The sequence below is a fragment of the Catharus ustulatus genome, chromosome 5 (assembly GCF_009819885.2).
Source record: "Catharus ustulatus isolate bCatUst1 chromosome 5, bCatUst1.pri.v2, whole genome shotgun sequence".
Taxonomy (NCBI): Eukaryota; Metazoa; Chordata; class Aves; order Passeriformes; family Turdidae; genus Catharus; species Catharus ustulatus.
Window position 1 is genome coordinate 16,637,276 of NC_046225.1, and position 27,031 is coordinate 16,664,306.

At 41.3% G+C, this 27,031-nt stretch overlaps 1 protein-coding gene across 19 annotated transcripts in view; it reads left to right on the top strand.

The window, feature by feature from the left end:
* Positions 1-27,031, top strand: part of ADGRL3 (adhesion G protein-coupled receptor L3) — a 489,413-nt gene that overhangs the window by 309,462 nt on the left and 152,920 nt on the right. For 16 of the 19 annotated variants that reach the window (XM_033059584.1, XM_033059589.1, XM_033059570.1 and 13 more), the window contains 2 exons: positions 6,004-6,018; positions 7,795-8,595. In XM_033059584.1, coding sequence (XP_032915475.1) covers positions 6,004-6,018; positions 7,795-8,595 — 816 coding nt within the window. The remainder of the gene's footprint in view (positions 1-6,003; positions 6,019-7,794; positions 8,596-27,031) is intronic. The other 3 variants (XM_033059573.1, XM_033059581.1, XM_042779244.1) reach the window with 1 other exon arrangement.

The following is a 27,031-nucleotide window of genomic DNA, read 5'->3' on the forward strand; positions in this document are numbered from 1 at the left end:
AGAGAAGCCAGTCACTGTGACTGCCACCTGGAATAATAATGAGAGGAAAGAGGCAAAAAAAGAATAGAAATTATTCACAGAATTTCAGGAAATCCAAATGTTTGCAAAACCGTTGAGAACCAGCTCACTGTTTGCTTCTCTTGCAGGGCCAGGCACACAGCATGGATCTGTTTAATCCCTAAACTCAGAATCCTCGAGTTTCATTTGCTTTCTGCAGGATAGATTTTTGATTCTCCCTTTACAAAATATTTAAAGGCTTTTTTTTTTTTTTTTTTTTGTGCTTTAGTACCTAAAATTAGGAAATGAGGTAATAACATTTAAGCTCCTAGAAAATTTGCCTCAAGGGGACAGTGCCATGGAAAAGCATTTGTTATTACTTGGGTTTTGTGGGAGAGTCCATGTGAGAGCTTGGGCCTCTGATGCCTGTCATATGTTATATGAATGTCTTAACAAAATGATGGCTTTCTCCCAAAATAGCCTGAAGTTTGATCTATAATACACAAGGCAATTTTGTAGGAAGCCATAACTTGTTTCATCTCACAGAAACCTCTAGTGGACAAGACTTAATGTATATTAGTGGTTTCCTGGGTCCTGATGACTTTAAGTTACAATGACAGGTGTTTTAACATTAATAATCCTTAGTTTTATTTTAGTGAACATCTATTAAATTTAGTTATTATGTATTAAAAAGCAGACTGAAAGCACTGACATTTTAAGGAAGCCCAAATTAATAGTTTGAAAGGTTTCACAAATTTATCAGATGAATGGAAATCTAAGGAGGAAAAAAAATCCACTTATAAGAAACGACAGCTTTGATTTCTGCAGATCTATAGATACCATATTTAAGGATCTAATTTAGGTTGTTGTTCATGAAAGCATAGATTATTGATGTTTCCAGTCTTTGTACTTTACAGCAGAATTAATTAGGAGGTGGTAATTTTGGGAATGTGTTACATGAAGCCATTGTAGCGCAAAATACTTGTAGAGCACCTTTGTTTACTGGTGCTTGGATAGTACATGAAAAATGTAATCTGGAAGTTAAGTGAGATTATTCCTCCCTTTTATTAAATAAAGGATTAACTCTTCATTTGCTGTGAAAAGAAAGCATGGGTCTTGTGCAATAAATCCAGATTTTTTTTTCCCAGCATTATAGGAGAGAGTCTGATGTGCACACATAGTTATATACAGCCAAGAAGAAGGAAGTACTCTGTTTACTGAGACCTTAAAATAATGTTACCAATTAAGTTACTCCCACCACTGTAATAGTTTAAACCTAAACACACTTTACAGCTTACCTTGTAGGATAATTTTTGTCGGGTGGAGAGCTCCATTGGAGAGGCTTGAGGTTGAATGTTCTTTCATAAGAGTAATTGTCAGCCACAGGAAAGATAATTCATGGTGATATACTTGATCAGAATAATTTCTTCATTCCTCTGGCTGGAGAATGAAAGTCTGAGTGCTTTACATTCAAGTGTCAGGTTGCTCTTTGACTGAAAATTCTGGTAATGTTAATGGGGTCTGTTCTCCATTTAAATGTGTTCTAGAAAACCCGTCATGTTGCAGAAAAAAAGAAAAATCAAAGTAAAGGAAGACTTGGCGACAAAAAAATGGAAAAATAGCAACAGTAGTATGTATTTGTAAAATAATCTCAGAAAACCTGATTCTTCCACTCCTTGTGCTTGCACCTGAGCCAAGATTCAAGAGGTTTTCCCCTGTGGCAAGTTCAAACTTTTTACATTAAAATCTTAGAAAATGAGTGTTTCACTGGGACTGACAGGACTGGAGTTTATTTGTGACGTGGGGAGAGCTTGGTGTGGAGGCTGGGGACAAAGGCTGGTCACTTCTGTAGAGAGGATGGTTGCAATGGAGGGAGTGAACCCAAAGACCATTGTATTGCTGTTTGGTTTCTTTCACCTAGAGGCAAAATATCATCTGGCTTTCTGCTGGCTACAGCTTGCTGCAGTGGATGTGGCTGTGTTCCCATTATTGAGGCATTTGGGGTCTGGTGACTGCCCACCTGTACTGCAATGGGACCCCAGGCTTTCCTAGAAGGAGTGGGTGGATGAGAGAAATGGTGCCATGTACTTTGTTTTGTGTCTGTGCTGCACAGAGTGAGCACTGAACTTGGCTGTGTGGTCTCTTCTGTCACTTTAATTATGTGTGGGGAGAAGAAAAAGCAGAGATTGGTACTTCTGCAGCGTGTTGAACTTCAGGTTGCCAGAACATGTCATATAAATGCCGAACCAGCTCTCTTAGCTTTTCTTCTGGTAAACCATATATGGCGGGTTGAGTGGGTTTGAAATGCAAATTAATGTTTTTTAAAAAGTATTTTCATATTTTAATGAGACTTTGAGCAACCTGGCATAGCAGAATGTGTCTGCCCATTGCTGGATGGTTGGAATTGGGTGATCTTGAAGATCCCTTCCAACCAAAACCATTTTGTGATTCTGTGATTTTCATTCCCTGGATTTTGGCATATTTATTTCAGATCTGCTGCTGCCACCCTGAATTTTGAATGTGTCTCTTGTTTTTTTTACTGAAATTCCAGGACTCAACCATGCCTTCAAACAAGAGCACCTTCACCTGCGAGCAGGCTCTACATGGGCATGCTTTGGGGTGCCTTGGTAGATTTGCAGCTTCTCAAACGTATCCCTGTTCAACCTAGGATCCACAGACGAGGCTGTGTGTTAGGGAGAAACACGTAAATTGCTTTCCAGCTTCACTGCCTATGCATATGGTCAAGTTGGTTGTGGGTACGAGATGCAGCAACCACATCTTGTGGGAAAAGCACTGTCAGCATGGCTGAGAGGCTGCAGCTTGTGCTGCTAAGGTCAGCCTCAAAAACCTGGGTTTTTTAGTCCTCCTGTTTTGTCATTAACTATGTGTTTAGCACTTAGTGTACTAATTATTAGTCTGAGTATATTAAATCAATCAGATCTGTGAAGGACAGGAGCATGGAGAAGATGTCACTTATTCCACTATTAAACATCTTGAGGAATGAAAAAAAAAAAAACCAACTGGCAATGTATAGGGCACAGATTTTTGCACAACTTTTGCTATTGCCTTTTAACATTCCCCTACTCACATTTTTTTCCCCAGGAGTTTTATGCTGCTGTTGTGTGGGTTTGAAGCAGGGCCAGAGAGACAGCTCTCTATATGGCTCTGCCACTGTGTGCTTGTGCCTTAAATAGTTGAGTGCAATTCAGTGTGGTGGTAAGAAAATGAGCAGTTAATGTTGTTCAAGTGTTAATTGTGCCAGAGTGTGTTTTCAGAGCCTCGACACAGCAACACTAAGAACATTTAATTAATGCTTTTGTGTGATTTCTCTGATCGGGTGGCAGGAGTCTGCTTGGGGACAGGCTGTAGTGGCTCAGGATTGCACATTGTTCTCAGTTTTCCTTCCAATCTGAAGAATCAGAGAAAAACAGTGTATGTGGAAAGTCTTGTTAGTAACTCCTCTCAGACATAGCAAGTGTTCCTTGATTTCCTTTGGGCCTCTGGCACTGTTGAAGTCAATGGCACTGGCAACCACTGCAGGGAATCAAGGTGAAACACTCTTTTTCTCCACCTATGCAGTGACAGAAGGAATGGAAGACCTCACTATAAGAGTAAAAGCTGTGTATGAATTTTTTTTTTTTTTTTCCCTTAGATCTGTGTAGGAAAGTAAGGGGCATGCTGTGCTGTCATCAGTACTTAAATTCTGTAGACTGGCACAGGCATTAGAGGGATGAAAAATTGTCTGTAACTGGGCAAAATTAAAAAAAAAATCTAGCACTACTTTTTGAAGACAATTTTGCTGTGGTATATTGTGTAACTGAAGGGGCAATCAGGCTGATTAGACCCTTTCTTTTAATATTGTTCAATGAGCTAAATCCAAGTTTCTCATGGAACCTGTCTGAAGAATATGGCGCCCCAATGTAAGCAGAGTAATTATTTAAATTCAAAAGCATTAAGTCTTAAATTAGCAGAGGGAAAATAGGTATTTGTGGTACATACAATGGAAGCACCGTTCAGAAGGTCACCAAAACACCTCCGTGTTTGGAATTATAAGAGAGCTGGATATGGCAGTGAGTGTTAATAACACATGTGAGCTATTCAGGATAAGGGTAATCAACACTTCAGGTCACACAGCTCAGCTGGTCACAAATATATTATCTCCTCTAGAAGCTTTTCTCTCCCTGCTTTACAATATCATGCTGTTGTTTGAATGCATTGCAAAACCTTTTGTGCATTTGGAAATGTAAATTACTACATTCTATGCTGCCAGAGGTACTGCATACCATCAGCCAGGGGAATCAGTGTGAAGCCATACATTTGGGGATCTGTCATGTTGCCTTCTTGCTTTTGCCAGGGACATTTAATGCTTTTCTGAGTACCTTACTTAACTGTGACCAGCCACAGCCCAGGATGGGGAGAACAAGTGATGTGTGGGTTTCTCCGATTGCTGAGTCTGGAGCCTTTTAATCTTGCTGGCTCCTTCCCTTGCAAAACCAGATTGCACTCAAACACATTGTCTCTGGTCCCTAGAGCCCTGACAGCCACATGTTGAAAACATTTGCCTTTAACCTTAGTCTGTTATGAGGTAGAAAGGCGCCTGAATCAAAGCCCAGGTAAAAAGGCTGTTGGAGTTTGGAAACACTCCTTATGGGAGCTGCAGCTGGCTCCAGCTGTATGTCTCTCTGGACAGGGATGTGTAGATCCACATGTCTAGCCAGAGCATTTGCAGCCCAACCCTGAAACTGTTCTTCCTCCAAGCCTGCAATTCCCCATCCAAATGAACAAGACTTTTGAATGCAAAGAGTTTTGCAATGCCAGCACCAGAGGACACTTGGCAAGTATCTCAGTCTGGAAAAGGCTGGAGTGAACTCTGGGCAGCAAAATGCATGCACACCTTTGCATTCCTGTCTCGCTTCTCCAAACAGAGATCTCTCAGCTGTCACAGCCATCCTGGCTTGCTGGCAAGTTCCCATTTCTCCCTCTGATGTTTCATGGGGCTTCTCTTTTCATACACCTTCAGGGTAGAGGACCCATGGAAGCAGCAAACCAGGGCTGGGCAGATGCTGTTGGGTCCCCACCATGCTGGAAGAAGTCAGGGCCTGTGCCACAACTGCAGGAGGCTTTTGGAGGAGAACCCCAAAACCTTCCTGCAGGAGGTTGTTAGGTATAGAAACTAGTACTGAGTATTTAGGGATTAATAAGTGTGCTTCATTTATTTATTCCACCTGAAAGGGACTTTGTCCAAAGGGATGCAGTCTCTTCAGCAGCATTATGATGCATGGTGAGTAATTCACATTAAAATATCCAGCAAGTTCTGGGGTTGGGCCTTTAATATAGTGCTCATATATTTTTGTCTCATTAATACTGTGAATCTTTGGGATCTTATTTATAAGTGCTACAATGTTTCCAGTGTTTTTTTTCCAACTCTTACTAAAGTGTGTTTCTCCAAGACAAAGGACAGGACTCTACGAACATCCACGGACATGCTTCATTTGACTCTCCAAAGTTTTCTTTTCACATCACAAGTTAATATTCTCCTGTTTTAGGTAGGGATCTCTGTTTTACAGGATTTTGGCAAAATATATGAAGATGTATATTATATAAAGTTTCTCCCTGGAATTTCTGTTCTATACATAAAGCTGTATCAGTCATATTTCACTTAATGGGTATTTCATTTTGCTCTATGAAACTAGTCCAAGGTTGCTGCTGACAAGGTAGAGTCCAGGGGGCTCTTTATGTCCCAGGTGTTGGGCTTTTTTTTTCCTTCTGCCAGATTTTTCTAAAGTTAAAATTTATCTGTATTTTGTTCAGCTTGACTGCATATTATCCAGTGTATATATCAGAGGAAAGGTTTATATATATTTATATATAAATGTTCACATACCAAAGTAAATTAATAAATCTTCCTTTTCTTATGAAAGAGGTAAAGAAAAGTACCTGGCCAATACAGTACCATTAATCTATTCTCTTTTCTCCTTTCTCTCTTTACCTCTCTCTCTACAATAGAAGTGGAACAAAAAGGTAATTAAATACCTTTCAAATTATATATATATATTACTTATGTATAGGCTAAGTTATTTAACAGTTTAACGTTTTAGTTGAAATACTTTGTCATTAATTCTCACTACCTTTTTGTTAAAGTTTATTTAGTATCTCTGCTGCTCAACTTCACCAGATAACTCATATTTGCTGAAAAGATTTTTTACCAGTGCCACCTTTTTTTTTTTTTTTTTTCCTTCCATTAAATTTCTATTCAAAGGCTTAGATATTTTTCCTGCCCAAAGAATTTGGAAGGTGTGCATACATATGTATGTGCATAAGTATATCTAATTATGGCATAAAAGCCTCTTGGAAATGGCACCCCTTTTTCAGCAACTCTGCGTGGTTACTTAGACTCCAATGGATCTATATAATTTTATACTGGTTATTAAATCTGATTTTCCTCCTGTCTTGCTCTCCAGACAACATTACCAATTTCTGCATTTACAAAAAGTAATCAATTACGCTCCGAGCAGGAAGTGTGCAAGTGGGATCCCATCTGCCAGAAGCGCGCGGTGGGATACTTCTTCATGCCTCCCTGCCGCCCATGCCATCGTCACCGTTCTGTGCCTCTCACGGAGATCAGCGTTCCAAATAACCAGACAATATTCTCCCCCCCGAAGCGTGTGCAGCACCTCCAGGCCAGGAGGGTGCTGACAGGGATGGCAAGGGCCAGATTTGCTCCGCAGCATCCCTCCTCTTGCCTTCCCATCCATGCATCCACCCATCCATCCATCCATCCAGCTGGCCCCTCGGTGGTGGTGTTCCAGTGGGGCCGAGGTTAGCTGGGCAGTGGCTGAGCCTCTTCCAGGTCCTGGGCGTGCCCTGACCCTGTGAGCCCCCCTGAAGTCTGAGCAGCAAAGCATCCCAGTTAGTCAAACTGCTCCTCTGTGCTCCTCTCATGTAACAATAGAAGGTGTATGTTTTTAAGTTTGAATTACTACTATATTTAACAGGACATTTTTTAACTGATTAAAATCTAGACATTGGGTTCCTCTCCAGCAAACTTTATTCTTTTCCTTCCTTCTTCCCTTTCTTCCTTTCTTCCTTGTCTTTTCCTTTCAGCATCCATATGTCATTCGTTTTTAATTGTGTGGACTGCATGTTTCATGTGTCCTGTAGCAGCTTGGAAAGTCTCATTTCTAGTTATATTCCAGATGGGTGTTCCCCCCCTCCCCCTTTGCTTTAAACGCTCTTCTGAGTTGCTAAGGGATTTGCCTCTGCTTTGCTATTGGTATCCTTTAAATATTTAATATCACTTGGGCTGTAAGGATGGGAATTTCTTTCTCTTATTTCCATTTCTAGGCCACTCTTCTGTGGGCTGTTCAAATAAATATGTGGATCAATTCCCTCGGAGTTTAGCCCTTCACCTAGTAGGTACAGATTCACTGCAGAATATAATTTGGAAATACAAACCCAGAAATCCTTTGGGGGCACATATTCATTTCAGAGTTTACAAAAGCGAGTGGTCCGAGTAAGTATACGCGTAAAAATAGATTTGAAAAGCAATAAGAGAATGAGCCACAGCTGATAGAAAAAGCAGGGGGGGAAGAAACCCAGTTTGGTGGAGCAGCTCTTGTTCCAGAGATGTGGTGGGCAGGAAGGATAGTCTCCAGCTACAAGGCACTGCACTTGGGTTTCCTCTCATCTCAAGTGTCCTCTGCTCCGGGACTAGAAGGTGTTGAGATGCTTGGGCCAGCCACCCCTGAACTGTCACTAACTTTTGTTTTCCTTTTAAATTCTTCTCCCCTGCGACAGTTTTTCTTTGCCCTGGACTGCTGAAAGGAGTTTACCAGAGCGAGCACTTATTCGAGTCTGACCACCAGTCGGGCGCCTGGTGCAAGGACCCTCTGCAGGCCTCGGACAAGATCTACTACATGCCCTGGACGCCGTACCGGACGGACACGCTGACGGAATACTCCTCCAAGGACGACTTCATCGCCGGGAGGCCCACCACCACCTACAAGCTCCCGCACCGCGTGGACGGCACGGGCTTCGTGGTGTACGATGGGGCTTTGTTCTTCAACAAGGAGCGCACCAGGAACATTGTCAAGTTTGACTTGCGGACGAGGATAAAGAGCGGGGAGGCGATCATAGCGAACGCCAACTACCACGACACCTCTCCCTACCGCTGGGGAGGCAAGTCCGACATCGACCTGGCCGTGGATGAGAATGGGCTCTGGGTAATCTATGCAACAGAACAAAACAATGGCAAAATAGTCATTAGCCAGTTGAACCCTTACACATTAAGGATTGAAGGGACATGGGATACTGCCTATGACAAGAGGTCAGCTTCTAATGCCTTCATGATCTGTGGGATTTTATACGTGGTGAAGTCTGTGTACGAAGACGATGACAATGAAGCCACAGGGAATAAAATAGACTACATATATAACACTGACCAAAGCAAGGATAGCATGGTGGATGTGCCCTTTCCAAACTCCTACCAGTACATTGCTGCTGTGGATTATAATCCCCGGGACAACCTCCTGTATGTATGGAACAACTATCACGTTGTGAAGTACTCCTTGGATTTTGGCCCGCTGGACAGCAGAGCAGGTAAGGGTTTAATACCAAACCAACTTTTTGGGTTTCTTTAATATTTTTTTTTTTTTGTAAAATTGAAGTACACTCCTGTCTTACTGATCTGGCTGAGTTTCTGCAAATAAAGCCCCACCACAGACCTATAATGGTTATTAAGACATTAATATGTGCAGATTTTTGTTTTTTCTTAGTTGAAATTAAGTGGACAAAGGAGTATCTACGCATAAGTAGCCTGAAACAATTTCCAAATGCCCGTGCTTTTATTCATAGGGGTAGCAGTCTTTTCTCCTGAATCAAATTTATTTCATACATCATCAGATCATTTTCCGTTCTGCAGGAGTTTTGACAAAACAAAGCATGGAAGATGTTGTTGCAAACAGCTGGAGGAAAACTGCCTTTCAGTTTAAATTACTTTGTTTCATTAAGCTGGGCGCATTTTATCTTTTTGGAGAAACTGAGACTAATTTAATATGTGATTATGCACCCACAAGTGTGTGTCTGCAGGAGGAGAATCAACAAAGTCCTCTAAATTTTTGCATTATTTTCTGTAAAGTTTATTTTTATTTTTAAAGAATTTAATGACTTACTGTGACTTACTATACTTTATCTTAAAGGATCATCTGGCCCCCAGAGATTTCCCAACTTTTCCACCTTTTTTCCTGTTAGAAATAGTGCTAGTAGTTACTTAGGTATATTCCCTTACCTTTATCAACTCCATCATCATTTTGCAAATATAAAGTTCCACTTTACTAGTAATATGACTTAGCCTTCTCTCTGTGGTCAAACTTGTATGATGTTGCAAGAATTTCCAAACAGGATCTACTCAGACATTTTAAATGGTTGTTACTGTACTGATGTAGTCATAGTCTCAGGTAGTTCTTGTGGCTGATTGTGTAAGAAAAAAGACTGTAGTAAGAAAAAAGGCAGAATTAATATAATTTGGACAGCTAAGTACTCAACTCGTAACATGGCTTTTCTGAAACATTTCTTTTTTTAAGTAAGGAACTTGAAAGTGGGTGAGTGGATTCAGGGCTTTAGATTGCAAAAGAAAAGTGAAAAGGTTTCTGATGAGATTTTCTTTTTCTGTGTGCAGCCATATAAAATGAAAATTGATCAAGAGATGCTGAAAGAAATTGTGGGTATGAAAATCTGGGGAGGGCTGGAATAAAAGTAGTAAACTGGCACTGAAATTGTGATTTTTTGACAAAAATGTAAGGAAAGGGAGAAGAAAATCTTGAAGAAGCAGATGAACAAGAACTGAGTGACTGTTAAGGAGTAGAGATATTTTCAATGATGTTGACCTCTGCAGCATCTCAGATGAGTAAAAAATGAAATAATACTTCTCATTCTCAAAACTTAATGACAGGCATGTACTTTGTGGGTGGTGGAGTGAAGCAGAGGAATTTGTGAGCTACTAGCTATCCCCAAGGAGTGGAAATCAATTGCATCCCTTCCATTTCACAGAGTTTCTCTCCTTTTTAGGGAATTATTTCCAGGTATTATAATGGACTCTTCGCTGACGCTTTTTCATGTGGTGACCATTGTCAGTAATAGCTTTAATACAAAAAACCAAAGAAAAAAAGCAGCTTAAATCAGTGAAAAACCTAAAAAACAGAAAAAAAAACTATCAAAAAGGGAAATTGTTCTCCCTTTTTTCACAGTGTAAGATGGTGAAATGGGAGTAGGAGAAAACAGTGCAGGGGGCTGAAAGTCTGTGAGGTGCAAGGATTTGATTTTTATCTTTGTGTCTGGTATTAAATCCCTTTGGTTTCACTCTGGTTTGGATGAGAATTTAGAATTCCCCAGTGCCCCAGATAGGAAGCTGAAATAGTTCTTAGCTTTGAGTGGTGGGCGTGAGAGAGTTAATCTGGTGTCAGGGAATCTGGTGAGCCTTCTCTGATATTCTGGGGTGCAAATTTTGTACCAAGCTTTGGAATATGGACAAAAGGCTGAATTTTACCTGCGGGTTTCTCCTCTGAAAATTATTGGGATTTCCTCTCTGGCAAAACTGCATAAGGATCCCATTACCTCACTATTTTACAAGTTTAGAGGACTTTTGAGAGGTCTGCTCTTACAGCAACTGAATTTTTTATGAGAAAACTTGAATGGGCCAAGACATTTCAAAGAGAAGGAAAAAAAAACTTCACTGGGGGAGTTTACTGCTCCATTACCCACATAGCCTGATTAGTGGGAACAATTTTTGATGAATCATTGAAACAGGAGCACTCATTTTGAATTGAACAGGTGAGTAAATAGTTGCTTGACATCAGGCTTTTTTGTAGAGTGGAGCCAGGAGACCAGGTCTGCATGATGCTTTCTCTTCCAAGTTCAGTGCAACCCATTTTCAGGTTAGCACCAAATTTCATGCTGCATTGCTTTACATGTAACACTAAATATCTGGCTGGCTTAAACCCAGCTCCTCCACCAAAGAGCAGGAACAGAAGCTGATACAACCCTGGGGAAGCAGTGAAAAAACAGGATATTTTTCTTATGTTTTTTTTTTAGATTTTTAATTTTTTTATGGAGTAGATTGTGGATATGTTTCTCTTCTCTTCAAAAATCACCAGTGTTTCTCTGTATTAAGAGCCATGTTGAATGCAGGCATTTTCCATGGTGCCACAATTTGAGTAGCAAAATTTGTAAACAGTATCAGCTTAATTAGAAAATAAAAGAAGGATTGTAAAATTGATGGGTTGAACATATGGGTTGTTAAAATACAATTAAGGGTGAGGTTTTAGAAGAGCTCTTAAAACCAAAAATTGATCATAACAAGAAAAGTGAAATATTTAACTACTTAAATAGCCAGTTACATATTTGAAATCACTTGCATCGTACATTTTAAGGATATCTAAAATAAAATACAGGTTCTAGGGATTGCAGTTTACCTAGAATCAAGCATTTTCAATCTTTTTCCAAACTGTCCAGAGAAACTGGGTGTTGGCAGGAGATGCTTGATTTATAGGAAAGGCAGGGCTCACATCCTCTTGCTTTTCACAGTGTCTAAGCATTTTCTGTGATTTTTAATTAAAGATATGTGCATGTAGGTTTGGAACATATTTAAGATCTTTTGTTGCCGAGCATCTCTCACCTACTATTTAAAAGAATAGGCTTTTTTACTCCTTGGAGAAAGTGAGTGTCAAATCCTGGAGTTTCTGTGCTCAGCTTCTGCAGCAGTTGAAGCTACCGGGGAAAACAAAATATTTTGAAGTGCTAAAAGCTGAGTTTAACTGATCCAGAAGCAATTCAGGGCTCTTGATAGAATTAAACCTAACCATTCGTTTTTTTCAGAAATGAGAAAAGCTGCATTTTAAGGTTTTACCCCACTCTTTTTTTTTTTTTTCCCTTTTGTCTGGGGTTGTTTTTAATTTATCCCAGAAGTGGTTTTGAAAGCAAACACTTTTAGTGCCTGCAAATCCCAAGAAATGTGTCATTAATGTCTGCCCTCAAGAAGTGAACTTGAAGATACCAAAAGCCTTTGAAGTGTATTTTCTTTGAGCTGTTTGTCCTTAAAATGAGCTTTTTGGAGGATGCTTCTTCATAAATGCTCTTGAGTTTTTGGGTTATTTCTTTGTAGTTGCTATTGAGTTTTTGAATTTGAAGTGTTAGTAAGGATAGATCTGCATCTCTTCCCATTCTTCAAGAAGTTAAACCCAGAACAGTATTCAGGTTATTTTTTAAATGTGTCCTACTAGACATATGCAGAGAAGGAAACAGAAGGCTGTAGTGACAGCATGAAAATTTTCTGCAGCCTAATCAGTTGATATTCACTAGAGTTACCGTTTTAATCATCACTCACTTATGATGCATTCTGTGCAAATAAACTCCAGAAAATATCAACAAACCTTCCTCTCCAAAAAGGTGAAGTGCTCCTGTCCTGCCTCCTGGCACTGTACTGCACACAAACACACATCTCCTGGTTCTGTGCCTCAGCACCTCCCTGAGCAGGCACAGCTCCTGCCTGCACCCCAGCCAGGGCTCCTGGGCATCACAGACCACAGGTTCTGGTTTTTAAATGTCCAAGGTGCCCCAGTGCTGGCAGCTCTTGCCAGGGCTCAGGATTTGCTGGCTGAGCGTTGGGGTGCTAGGTGGGGACTGGAGCCTGTCCCATGGTGGAGAAGTCCAGGGAAGCACCTGGACCAAGTTAAGGATCCCTTTGTGCATATTTTGGCCTTGGGTATCCCAGCAGCCATTCCCAGTGACATGGGAAAAGAAACACAGGCCTCTTATTTTCGAGAAGGTGTTTTAAATTATGTCCAGGAGACCCAAGCATTACCATATGGGCTGTTCCATGGATGTGTGAAGTTAATAAATAAAGATGCCCAGTGTAAGGAAGATGCTGATATGATATGTAGGACTTCCAATACAGCCTAAATGTGCCTAAGTGGTTTCCACACATTTCATATTAACACTGTGGACAGCCATTCTGGTGATACAGTATGTGATACAGATACAAATGTGATACAGAAATTACATGGAAATCTTTTAAGAACTTTAGAGGGTGCATGTCGAACTTTTATCTTCCACATTTTGTCAAGTATTGTGGGATGCTGTCTTGACATGTGATTGCAAGTATTTTATTCAGTCAGAATGTTTGGGGTTTTTTGTGCTTTTTCTTCCTGAAGCAGTTTCACAATGTAGATAAGGTGAACAGTCTGTCCTTATAATATGCTAATTAAGTGTGTGTCTTGGGTAAAAGATGTGGCAGTATGGTGATGAATAAGGACTTTAAACACATATGACACCTCGTTAAAATGTAATTTTCACATCATAAATCTGAGGCCTTTCCTTTGACAGCTGAGTAATGTGGGTAGTGGGCAGAGGAACCTGAACATCTCAAAGCTGTTATGTGCTCGCATGGAGCTGGGAGCTTCCTATACCAGACTTCCTTGGCCAGGAGCGCATCCATAGGGCTAGGGAAATCTTAAATCCCACTTGTGCACAGGTTGTGAGCTGCTATCACTTCAGAACTCGTTGTGATAAGCGACTTTGCTATCTCTGAATTGAATCCGGGCTGTGTTTTAAAAGGCCGGCTGAGCCTTCCTGATGAGCAGCTTCTCCTGGTGGACAAAGGCCATTTTTTAGGGAGCTGCTGAGTGTTTAATTGCTGCTTCTCCTGTGTTTTTGCTTTCCAGTTGCTTTCCTCCCACCTAGGAGCATCCTTGGCTCTCTGCTGTTCCTGCTCATTGCTTACAGTGACAGCTGCTGGTTGCACAGAGTTGCTGGAGGCTTTCAGAGAGATAAGCTCCTGCTTTCAGGAGCTTCTGCTAAACATGCAGAGTGACTGCAGCCCTGGCTTTTATCCACCAGTATTTGCCCACATATTCATGTTGCATTTACTCAATGAATATTTCAGTCCCTTTTTGCTATCTAAGACAAACAGGGGTGTCTAAGTTTGGAGGTGAAAAAAGCAGAACATCTTTTACAACAAAGCAGACCTTTCAGCCTACATTAGTTGGGCAGACAGTACCTTAAGCTCAAAGGGACAGGAGGACAGTATTGCAGTCATGCTCCATTTTGAGGCCTGGTCTGTCTCCTAGTTTTTATCCTGTTTTAAATTTGCCCTCTTTGTAAAGAAGTGTTTGAGTAAAAAATGATAAAAAGCCATCATGCCACTCTAGACTTCTGAAATTAGGGGTATCTACTTTGTTTGGAAAGCTGGATTTTGAGTTCTTTTGTCTACCTTCTCACCGAAAACCCTTAAAAAGTGCAATTATTTGTCAGCTTCAAAATTCTCCCATTGCAGAGCATGTCATAAATATTAATGCTGCTTGGTCAGCACAGCAGGAGGAACTTCAGTGTCTCTCCAGAACAAATAACTATGTGGTTACTCCTTTTTCCTTAATAAAACTACCATGGAACAGCAGATAACTTGACCAGAGTTGGAGCAGCCTTCCTCTTCCTCAGTTCACTGCTGCTGCTTTGAGACATCTATTTAAACCACCCATTTAAACAAATGGTACAGCAGACCTAACCCATCCATGAGCTAAACTGGGGTACCTTCTGTCATGCCTACATCCATGGGCTGGGGTCCTGTTCCCATGGGAGTGCTTGGGGACTGGGCTGGTGGGCAGCCAGGATGGTTGAAGAAGGGGAAGGGCAAGAAGAGACAAAATGATTAAACTCAAACTTCACTTTTAAGCTTCAAAACAAAAGCAGCCTGAGGCTTCGGTGCTTCATAATCCTGTCAAACACCGTGAGGGGGAAAGGACCTTGCCAAGAAGTGTCTGGAAAGCTGAGACAGCTGTTTCTGGCAGCAGGCATGGGATGCAGATAGGGGAGTGATTGCATAGGGAAAAAAAGCATTAACTGTCAGTGAAGGATAGTGGCTTTTCCTCTTCTGCAGCGAGCTCCTCAATGTGAGGAATTGGCCTGATTAATTGTTCTTTCATTGAGTTGGAGACCACTGAGTCACACTGACATCAACCATGGCTTATCAGTCCTGTGCAAGTACTTTGCACCAAACCCAGCTGTGAATGTGCCAGCACTTTGGGTTAGAGCTGTTTGCCAGCAGCAGGGACCAAGAGGTGAAATGTAGCAAATGTCCAAGGCTGCTTTTTGCAGGAGAAAGGGACTGCATTGTGTACTAGAGACAGCCTGTGAGTGTTGGATTTTTAAACATGATTTCAGTGATTAGTCCATCATTTATCCCTTGGCCAAGCAGATTTAGCTGGCTTGTGTGCAGTGATGGGATCTGCATGGGACTGGGGGTTTAGCCCAAGAAGACACTCCTGGATGTTCCATTTTTGAGCTGTTGCCTCTCAGCTCTTTTCCTCCCAGCCCAAACCAAGATGATAAGCTGCCAGGCTTTTTCTCAAGGTGTTATCCTCTCAATGTAGGTTATATTTGTGCACCTTGAAGCCCTGTGTGGTGCAAACACCTTGTGCTCCCTGTGGTCCTGCTGTGATCTGGCTGCAGAGCCACTAGCCTGGCTTGGGACATGGTTATCCTGGATTTGTTGTTTTACTACAGTGTTTTTGAAATGAGCAGCCTTTACCCCACTGAAAATACCTCCACCATGGGTCTGGATTGCTCTCCCCACTCGTCTGCCACTGATTGTGTTTGTTCTGGAAATGACTACTGTAATATTTTTAGCAACACTTATTAAGACTTGTCTCCTAAAGTCTAGTTCAATGTTGCTAATTAACTTCTTCAATGCCGCCAGCACTCTGCAGTGCTGCTATGGCAGGTTTTCTTTCTTTTGATTTTTTTAATTTTTTTCTTCTTAACTGAGGGAGTAGATATGGATCTCCTGCCATATTCTGCTTTAGAGTCAAAGCAAGCAGGGGAGGCATTGGATGCCCTTCTTCTGCCTTCACACTCAGGTTAAAGAAGAGTAAGAAGCTCTTTAGGAGTCAGCTACAAAATTACTTTAATGGGAAGCTTTAAAGAGCCTTCCCTTGACTTCAGGCAGTTCTGGTGATGTTCTTAGCAGGTCCCCATCCTTCAGATCCAGCAGCAAGTCAACTTGCCAGAGGTAAATCAGTGCTGATAAAAAGTACCCCAAGGCATGTATGAGGAATGGAAGGGTCAGCATTATCCTCATAAATCCAGCTGAAGTCTCTTGGTAGGGTTGGATTGCATGGATTACTGATAGGAGGGGAATTTAGGTTGAAGGGGCAAAAAAAATCTTGGTAACTAGTTCAAAGATCTCCACATTCAGGGAGAAATGGGACCAGCCATGAAGGGTTGTGAGATGCTCCTGAAAGGGGAACACAGATTCCAGAAAAAAAAGAAGTAGTAAGCACTTCAAAGCACTCCTTCTCAAAGTGCATTTTGTTATTAGCAACTGCATGAAATTAAGAGAGTTGAGTTGTGAAAAAACAGAATAGAAGTGTTGATTTCTTTCAGGTGAGTCCACCAGATTGCAAAAGTAAAGGTTGATAAAATGAAACTTTCTGGGACAAAATCCCAGAAGAGTTTGAGCTCAGCTTTTATTCAGATAAATTCTCTGAAGCTGGTGGGAGTTTGGGCTCGAGGCTTCAAGAGTGAGTCTGCAGTGGATTGCTGTTTGCCCTGGAAGGAATTGCATTTTGCCAGTGAGAGGCTTTTTGACCTCCTGATTTGTGTCTGTAGCATCCAAAGAGAATATATAAATCGTAAGCTGGAACAAAAGGTAAATATCCTTATGAATTTGAATTGTACTATCTGCCTTACATTTTTATGTTGAAAAGGTTATTTTTTGAGGTTGTGCTCCTGATTGGAGGCAAAGCAGACAATAAAGGCTCAGGTGAACAAGATGTGTCCAAGAAAACAATGTCATGATTGTTTGCTGTAACGGGATTTCTTCACTGTAAATAGGATTTTTGCTTGATTAAAATGTGCTGAGAGGAAACAGGACTTAAGGCAAGTTTCACTGAAATACAGGATTCAGTTTAAAAGACTGGCAGTGAAGAGGCTGCTTCATGTTACATAGCTCCTCGGGTCTGTTTTCACAAAGTACCACCTGCTTGAGACTCAGAAGGGAGGGGGAAAAAAAGCAAAGAAACTTCAGAGCTGAAAAGTATAGATGTTATACACTGGTCATGACAGAAGATGGGAAAATCAGCTGCCTTTCTACCAGTTTGAGCTGGCATACTGGGGTGCCATTCATGCTTCCCTCAAATAGCTGGAATAAATTAACACAACCACTGGAGAGATGAGGCATTAGGCAGCTCTGCAGTTCTTTTTCATCTGTTGATGTTTGGGACAGAGACAGGGGAAGGGCTGTCTAAGCTGCAGGCAGAGAGAAAAAGTAAAGGCAACATCAAGTATAGACATGCCAGCAGAGATGAAGTCCCTATCCCACTCCTAAGATCTTTCCAACCTACCATGTGAAGAAAAGCTTTTGTGAAACCCCATGTACTGGCCTTCAGTTGTTCCTCTGTGTTAAGTTATTCCCTCTATCCAAGGCACGCTTGGAGGATGCTGTGGCTCACGAAGGCTGATCAGCCTGGATTCATGTGATGCTTTGCACTCTTGTACTGCCAAATTAAGCAAATGCCTGGCGATGTTAATGGGAACACCGAGGCTACAGTAGGAGGGAAGTACTGAGGGAAAACTGCATAAAAAAAAGAAAAAAAAAAGAAAAATTTTTCCTTTTTTTTCCTTTCTTTTATTTTTCTTTTTTTAGAAGGAGGGATAATAAAATATATTTGCTTGATAGGAGCATATTGAGTACCTTGGTGGCATTAACAGCAGTGAATATTTCTGGCCTTCTCCTCTTAAGTGCTTGCTTTTCTCACTGGACAGTAACTGCCAAGTATTTTCTTGCTGCAATATTGAGTGTGTTAAAAGTTATTCACGAGAAATATCCTTGGAATGACTGGAACAGATTTTCACGATGAAAGCGTTGTGCTCTTCTCCATGGCAAGTATCATGCTGAGTGAAGGATGCCATCACCCAAAAAACCAAGCCAAGGTGAAGACTGCTCTGGCAAGTTTCTGGTTGATTTGTACAGTTCAAGGTGAGCATTCATCCAGCATTCTGTTGGGAGAGGTGCCTGTGGCTGGTGCCTTGCTTGTAAATGTAAGCTCTCTTTATGGGTAAATCAAGCCTCCTCCTGAGCTTGGTGGGGAGTAAACGAAGCTTTTGGGTAGCCTGAAACTGCATGGTCAGAACACAGTGTTGTGTAAAGCTGCTGTAATGTGATTTTTTCATATAAATGAGTTCAAATTGACTCTGGTATGAGGAGTAGAGCAGAGAATTAAATTAGATTAATAGATTTTTTAAGACCAGAAGGGACCATTAGCTCATTTTGTCTGACCTCTGTAATGCATTCCGTTGGATTTCATCTGCTTCCTCTTCTGCTGAGCCTAATGACTTGACTTTAACTGAAGTGTACCTTCCAGAAAGGCACCCAGACAATCAGTGCCTCACTTCACTGAGTGCTTTTCTTGGTTGGATATTCTCTCCCTCAGTTAATAGGTAAAATAACATTCGCACTATAAATGTTTTGATTGTGTCTATTTGCATCATACATAAAAGGTAAAAATGAGTTTCTCGAGTTTCTCTTTGGACCTTGCTCAGACAGTGCTCTGGAGGTTGCCTTCTGTGGGAATTATTGGTAGGTTTGATTTTTTATTTTTTATTTCTAAAGATCTTAGAAACTTGTTACTGCAGTGGGAAATTACTGAACAGACCAGGAAAGCAAATAATTCACTAGCAATGAGAAAATTGTTTTCTGGGCACTAAAATCAAGAAAGCCTTTACTTTCAGATGTGTACTTTATGATGAGTGCCTCTAAATGTGTGTGTAAACTCTGTTTTCTAAGTAAAAGAAATTGCCAGTCTGCAGAGCTTGCATACTGCTATCTTAATGCCACTTCCATTTTTATTTGAACCAGAGTGCTAGGGAGTGACATTTAAATCTTGGAGTTTGTCATCAAGTTCTAATTTTCTTCTTGATGAAAACATCTGTCCATGGGAAAGGGCAAAAGCTTGTTCCAGCAGTTTTTACATAAGGTACATTGAATGATTTTATTCCAAATGGGTGTTCTGATTGTTGGCTTGTCTTTTTTTCCCCTTTTTTCTCATATTATTTTTAAAGGAATATACTGGGTAGAAAAAAAAAGATTATGTTGATGATTCAAGGAAATGAACTGTAGAGGATACAAGAAGTAATTGGGTAATTAATTAATTGTGTTAAGAGTCTTGTTAACGCTAGTATTTTCATGGCAAAAATATACTGGCAAATTCTGCTGGAAAGAGGTTGTGATTTTCTTAATATGCAAGCATAAATTTCCTGCACTCATAAGTATCTTAATTCAAATTTAAATAAGTTTTTTCCTTCAAACACCATGGTTTGCAATACTTTGGATAGACTTCACCTTCAGGCATTTCTTTATGGTTAGTAACCCCCTGAGAGGGGCTTTATCAAGCTTGTGGCTTCATTAATTGAGCAGTGTGAGGGTAAGCATGTATCCCACTCTTTTCATTGGAGAGAGGAACCCTTAAAATGGGCAGGTATCAAGGAAGGGTAGGGAAGTCCTCTCTTCCCCTTTACCAGCAGAATTTGTGACCAAAGTGGTCCTGTGCATGTTTGGAAGTCATTGCCACAATGTTCTTGGCAGAGTAAACATCAGCTGTAACCAAAGAAAAATGACTGGAATTAGACAAAATTACTCCAAAATCTCTTTGGGGCTAGCTGGTATAAGGCAGTGCCAGTGGGAGTTTTGGGCTGTGGGTTTCCAGGCAAGCTGATTTGTGCATGGAACGTGGCAAGCATCACTTTGCTGAACCATGGCCCCTATGTGTTTCATTAAATCTGCTCCTTGTGATGTCTTCTAGGGTGGGGGGAAGTGATGTGAAAAGTTTCCTTCTACAGGTGGTTAACACTTAGCAGTGAGGAATGTCTTGTCTTCAGTGAGTAAAGCCAGAGCTGTAAAAGCAGGTCCTCTCCAGATGAAGCTCTTGTTACAGTGTCCTGGCTGTCTTCTTCCTATTCCAATTTGAGAGCTCATTTTAATATGCCAAAGGAATAATCATAAAAAATATGACATGCATCAGTGCATTTCTCTAATTAATCTTCCCTGGAAACCTTTGGACCCTTTTCTGACAGGTAATGTGTAAAGAAAGAGGGCATCAAGGGAAGAGGAGGGCTAAGGCAACCTTTCCACTTGGAATCCACAAAAAAACAAACTAATATTTTTGCCTGAAATTAAAAAGAAAGGAGAGGTGGTCAAGTTTTAGGAAATCCTTTAACTTGTGAGGCAGAGGCTCTGGCCAGTCACTAAAGGTGATATTTCCAATAGCTGGCATGACTGATTGAAGTGACATCTTTGAGGCATTTAATAAAAGTTTTTGTTTGTTTAGAAACCTGTGACAAAGTCCTTTGGATGTTTCCTGATATGGTGTCGATGTTATCTTGTCCCCTTAGTATCTCTGTAAACTTCAGTTGTTGATTATAGAAATCTGTCTTATCTGTGCTGGGCTTGTCACTCTCCTACTGCAAGAGATTGATTATTGATTTTTTAAAATTATTATTCTTTCTTATTATTGCATATTTAACAATAAAACTAAATAATGTTCTATTCCTAGCTGAGTCTCCAAGGAATGCAACTGTTTCTCATTATAAAGGGGGGGAAAGTAATTAAATTTTGATTATTTTTCCCTTTTGCCCAAATATCTTCACGCAGTGCAAATTAAATAAAATTATTTAACCATGACAAGCACTTCTGCCAATTAATCCCTGAGAAGTGAAGCTGGAAAATGTATGCCACACACAAGCAGGCAGTCACACATGGATGCCTAGAAAAAAGAAACCCAGAGGAGTCTAAGACAAGCATGAGTTAATCAGCCCGTGAATGGAAGTTTAAGCAATGGTGACGTCCCTACCAAAGCTGATATGAGCTCTTTTCAGCTTTTTTTCCCCCCTTTTTTTCCTCTTCCTGGTACTCTGAAGAATCTTTTTCCCTTCTGGCTTAATTGCTAGAGATTAATTGAAGTTCAAGAGCTCAGTATTTCTAGTAGCCTTTATACTGAAATTTAAGATGGGTAATTTAACTTTGAATTGATTTTTTTTTTCCCTCTTCAATTTGAGCTCTTAGTATGTGCATATTTTTATCTTGGCTACACTTGGGTTTTCTGCATTACAGGCAAGCTTACCAAGAGATATTCATTAGGCAAATGTGTTTATTAACAACATAAAAATTGTTGTACTGAATGCCTCAAAACTGGATCCCATTATTAAAAATGAAAATATTTTAGGCAATTCCAGAGCATTAATGAAAAAAAATTGTCTTGTCTAACTGGATTTTTATATACCTAGTTTAATTACCTTTTGAAAAACACTGGTGCTTTTTTGCTTGGACTTCAAGGTCAAGGTTAGCCCTCTTCCTGAATTTTTGCAGATTAAAAGCCCAACTTGAAGTCAGTGGCCATGGCCTCAGAAAGCAACTGTTCCCTAGAAAAACCTTGCGTCACTTTGATGGGGAGGTTCTCAGGCATCTAGAAAGCCTGTGAGGTGGCTGCTGACTTGGTAAGAGCCATGCCTGCATCTCTGAGAGGTTTATTTAGGTCTGTTTGCTCTTCATCTTCTTGTATCTGAAATCAAACATTGAGTGCAGACTTGTCTGAAACTATTGCTGCAGGGAGCACTATTGACAGTAGTGCTGTGCACACTTTAGATGTATAGATAGATAGATAGATACTTGTGTGTTGATGAGATGTGTTTGAAAAAATAGCATTTTCATGCTAAATATACATTTCTTCTCACTGAAGACAAGGACAGGGTTTTTTTTTTCCCCTTGGATGAAGCTGTCCCAAGCAATTCACATGTTCTGATAGATACAAACATTTGATAGGCTCCCCTGACTCAAGACATCAAGATATTATGCAGGCCTAATTAATTTGATTTTGCACATCACTCCAAATGCAATATAGGGAATTGATATATTTCTATCCCTTTATCTGTTTTCTGTCTGGTAGGATCCTCTTTTCTAGGCAAGACTACTTGGGCTTTGGCAGAGCAGTGAAGGTCCTTGGCTCTGTCAGACAGCATCAGCTGGCCAATACCAGGCTTAGCAGGAGAGGAAAAAAGCCTAGACCAGACCAAAGTGGGTCAGCAAGATTGTGAGGGAATGGAGAGGTTCCAGAATTAGGCAAAATTCCTGTAGTTTTTAGTGAAGCAAAGACTCAGTTCTAACTCTGACACAGACTGTCTGGATTTGTTAGGCAGTAGTTTGCAGCCTCTGATGTTTCCAAGTACAGACATGGCTTTGAAGAGGAAAGAGCATCAGCCTGATGGAAATTCAGATGGGTTTTTGCAGGCTGGAGAGGACTTGGCCAGGTGGCAAATAGGGTGGCAAATAGTTGGGGCATTGCTGCTCTCAGCCTCCTCCTTCTCTATTAAGGTTGAAGGTTTTTATCCCCCCCTGGGGAGTAGATGTAGAAAACTGTACATTTAAACATACGACATTTTAGTATTACCCAAGGAGGAAAAAATAAATAAATCAGTTCTATGGAAATGAAAGGTTTGATGCTTTTGAGTCAATATTGTTTGAAAGTCACAATCCTTTATAAATTTCAGTCTTTTCTTCCAGGTCATAATAAAAATAGGTCTTGCACATCATAATTTCTTTTGGTGAACCCAGTTTTCTGACCTGTTTTCTTTCTCTGTTACGGATTGACATTATGGCCCTTCAGACTTTCCAGAAGAATGTTGATTTGAGCCTTGTATCCTCGACTCATTGCATTTTTAGACAGAGCAGGGAAACTGTGAATTATCTACCTAGGGGGGATGTAACAAGGAATATTCCTTCCTTTTCTAGCTATCCCTATAGCTATATCATGTGTTTCATACTCTACCCTTTCCCATAGGTCATAACTTTCATCTGCAAGTGGGAAATTTTGGGAAGACTGGGCAGTGCTTGCTGAACTCACCAAGGAGTCTTAGGTTTGCTGACCACTGGGTAATAAGATGGATCACACATCCTGCATTTTGCCTTGGGAGAAAAAGGAGCAAGCGTGCCAAGCAAATTACTGGGTGATTTACTTATTTGCAGTTCTGGGAGGGAGTCTTTATCTTCATAAATCTCTTGTTAGGATACATTTTGTAACTGTGCCCAGTGGTGATATATTTGTGTATATAAAAATGAGCGCCTTAGCTGTGCATAGGGAGCAGACCTCTGTGCCTCACCCCGGCTGCGTTTGATACCCAGAGTTAACTAGGATTGCCCAGTGTTTATTTATCTGCTGAGATGAAGCTCTGTGTCTCATCTGTGTTGCTAGATGCACGGGCTGAGATTCAGCTCCTGGCTGGAATGGAGGGGCTGGCATTTAGCAGGGAGTGCATCGTGTGCCAGGTTTTCTGATGGTCGGGTGCATCGCGCTGAGAGCAAACCAGCAAAGGGAGCTGAAACACGCAGGAAAAGCAGGAAAATGTCATATGCCAGGAGTAGAGGGATGATAGAGAGGTGGCCAGTGGAGTTAACTGTCAGTATGGCCTTTTTTTGTGAGAGCTAAGCACAGAGGACTGGTTAAAAACCACCCTTGGTGCCTTTCCAGGGTATCTCTCTGAATACGAGACAGGAATGGATCCAGGCCCTGCATCTTCTTCAGCTGCGCTGAATTTCTGTCTGAATTTTCTGCCATTGTCAGAGCTTGCCTTTCCACTTCACATCGTGTGGTCCTCCTCCAACCACAGTCTCACCTGAGTGCTTGGATACTTGCTGTTGCCCACTCATCTAAGTCATCTTCAGGCAGTCACGATATTTTCTGATTTCATTGCACCCTGCTTTTCTCTGTGTGTGTTAGTGCTGCATTCACAGTGTTTTAAATTGAATTCTGGACCTTTGGTTCTGAAATTAGATGAGGACCAGAGCACAAAGGTTTTACTGATATCAAAGTTTGTCTACACAATCACTGTCAGCAGCCTATCCTTTGCTTAAACATACTGATCAGTTCTGATGTTTCCAATGCATTAATTTGTCTCTGACAATTTTCTTAGCTAAAATCTGAGCAGCAGGACTGCTGACCTAAAATGACCCTAAGTTCTTCATCTTGGAGACCTCCTATTCAATGGCATTTTGGTAGGTGATCATTGACCTGGGGAGATTATAACAGAATGGCTAAGTTCTCCTTTGTCATGTGCCCATTGAAAATGTAAGATGCATCAGTTCACTGAAAAGTATTATGTTCGTTCAGAAAATCTTCTGATCACAAATGGGCTAGACTTTATCAACAGGCTTGAAGACCCTTGCCAGCTTCTGGTGGGCAGAGGGTAGCACCAGGTATCTGCTTGGCTACCAGCTGCCCCTAGTAAGAGTCCACCAACACCCTGAGAGGGGAAGCCAACATAGAAGATGGCTGCTGCTGCTGGCCCATTGCCGTGCTGCAAATCCCTGTAAAGTGTCAGTTTTCGCCTCCCTGCACCATGGCTCCTTCCCAGCTGAATGCAGTTCACTACTATTTATATCACAGTCCTGTCTGAGGCTGGAGAGGGCTGGCTCCACAGCTCATGTGGAAAAGTGCAGCCCTGCTGAAGGCAGCAAAGTTGCAGCCATGTGCACCACCAGAGGAATTGGTCTGTGTCTTGTCATCTCTGCAGCCGCAGGGCATGCTGCTCCTTGCTTGCTTAATTGCCAGTTTAATCAAAACCTGACTCTCTGTTTCAAATATGATTTCTCCTGCTGAACACCTCAAGCTGTCTCAGCAGCTCTGTGTGTGTCCTGTGCACACCACAAGCAGCTAAAACGTATGGCTCTGGCTCAGGGTGCCCAGAATCCGAGCACACTGCAGCTGCCCAGGTGCTCTGCCTGTGCACTGATGTTCCCACGATTCCCAACTCATCACTAACCTCCTTGAGAGGTTATCCCAGCATGGCTGGTAGGACAGCGCACATGAGCACTCATCTGCTCTGGTGCCAAGTCCAACAGCCTGACTTGGTTACCATATCACCAGGAGTTTGGGCTTCTGGGACAGTGTTCTGCTTTCATTTTCTAAATGCCCTCCAGAATATACAAATTTTCACAAAGACAGCTCTAATGTATAACTTCAGGGCTGTCAGTGCTAGTGACTGCGTTGTTGAGCTCAGGGATGGATTATCCAGAGTTCCTGTGATCACAGGATTTTTCAGTTCTGTTGAAAAGTATGTAAGTCATCTTGCATTTTTAAGTGTAAAGAGAAGTTTTAAAGTATAGGTCCTGAAGACTTTGAGGCACAGCAAAGAAAAGCCTAAATCTTTAATATTTATTAGTTCTTGTGGGTTTTATTTTCCTTTGGTTTAAAAGTCCTAGGATGTAATTGCAGAATTTAGGGGTGCTGCTCCTGACTTGTACATGCTTGAGATTGAACATGAAATGTCTTCCCAGCACGGACTTTTGAGGAATGTCATTCCAAACACCTGAAAAATGAGGCTTTTTCACACGTGGTTTTTTTCTTAGCTGTCCTGGGTGCTCTAAGCTTGTTCCAGTCATTTGTAACCTTTGTAATCAGCTTGACTGCGGTACCTGGGGACAACCTGCAGCCCTGCTCATCCATCTTATAAAGCAGAAAGTGTAAGTATTTGCCCTCAATCCAGAGCACAGATACTTGGTTGCCTTCCACTTTTTCTTTCTTCTTTTGTTCCCACACCTTAATGAAAATCTTTCAGTGTTTTCTAAACCTCTGCTGATCCTGAGCAGAAAGGCACCTTTGTGTGAAATAACAGGCAACTTCCAATCTGGCTCGTCATCTTTATGAAACTAATTGGAGATTTTTTTGTCTGGGGCATCTTGCAAAGGAAAAGCTTTCAGAGGACTTTTCTCCCTAACCATGGGGATACAGGATTGGATGCCAAGGTCTCCAACCTGCTCTGAAGGTGTTCTTGTCCTTTTTGTGGATGCATCAGGGTATGGCTTCCTTCCCCTCCCTCCCCCCTCCAAGGATCTTTTTCCCACATTTTTTATTCCCCTCTGTCCGTCTTTGCTTCTGTTTGATTTGCCTGTAAATAGCAACAGTGGGATTGCTGAAATCCAGTAACTTGAGAAGGAAACCCCATCCCTAATTAGGACATCCCTGGAGGGAAAGCACAATGAAAGCTTGAACTCCTGCACAAAGAAGTCACCTGTGCCAAGGAGCTTTAGCACACTTTGAAATGACAGACTGGTGTAGGGAGCAGCTCAGCCACCTTCCTCAGTGCTGCTCCCCTCCATCCACAGGGGCTCTGGAAGGGAGATGAACTTTTGACTGAGGCTTGCCCAGTATTCAGCTGGCTTGCTTGAGGACTTAGGGCTAGATTTAGAAAGCTGAATTTATACTGAAGGTATCACTGCCATGGTGGGGTCACAAGTACTTCCTCACTGGAAATTTTCTGTCTTTATTTCTTCTATTTCTTTTCTTTAAGCAGATTATGCTGCATAATAATCCCTCTGCAGCAGGTGGGCTTGTTTGTAGTGCAAGTTACTGAAAGCAAAATATTCTTTTATCAGATGCTTGTGTACACACAATTCTTATTGTAGTGGTCACCGAGCCATTCAACCAATGTTACTTGAAACTATCATGTCAATCAGAGCTGGAATGGCTGATATTACTGAGACTGCATTCAATCCTAAAGTGCCAACCCAGAAACCATACCTCCCTCTGAGTGTCCCCAAAGCCACCAAATGCTATTAGATACAACCCCACAAAAGAAGGATTAAACAGGGTTGCTCTATCCTTTCTCTGATCCAGGTAAAAAAAGCAGGTATCCATCCTGGGCTCCTAAACAATGAGGTGGTGATTACTGGGGCTCAGCGTGAAGCTAATTCTGTAGAAGTTTGAATCCCACATGAGTCAGATACCTAATCAGAAATAGGGGTGTTCTTCTTGTTTAGGTGACAAGAGAGTGAAGAAAAAGCTTCATGTCCTTGGTAGAGGCCAGGTTGTCCAGATAATTGAAGCTTGAATTTGTCATTTCTTTAGTCAAGAGATCATTTAAGAAACCTAAATGCAAAGTTAAGGGTTAGCCTGTTAGAAGAGGTTTAGCTTGAAGTGGTGGTCAGGGCTAGTGTTTATGA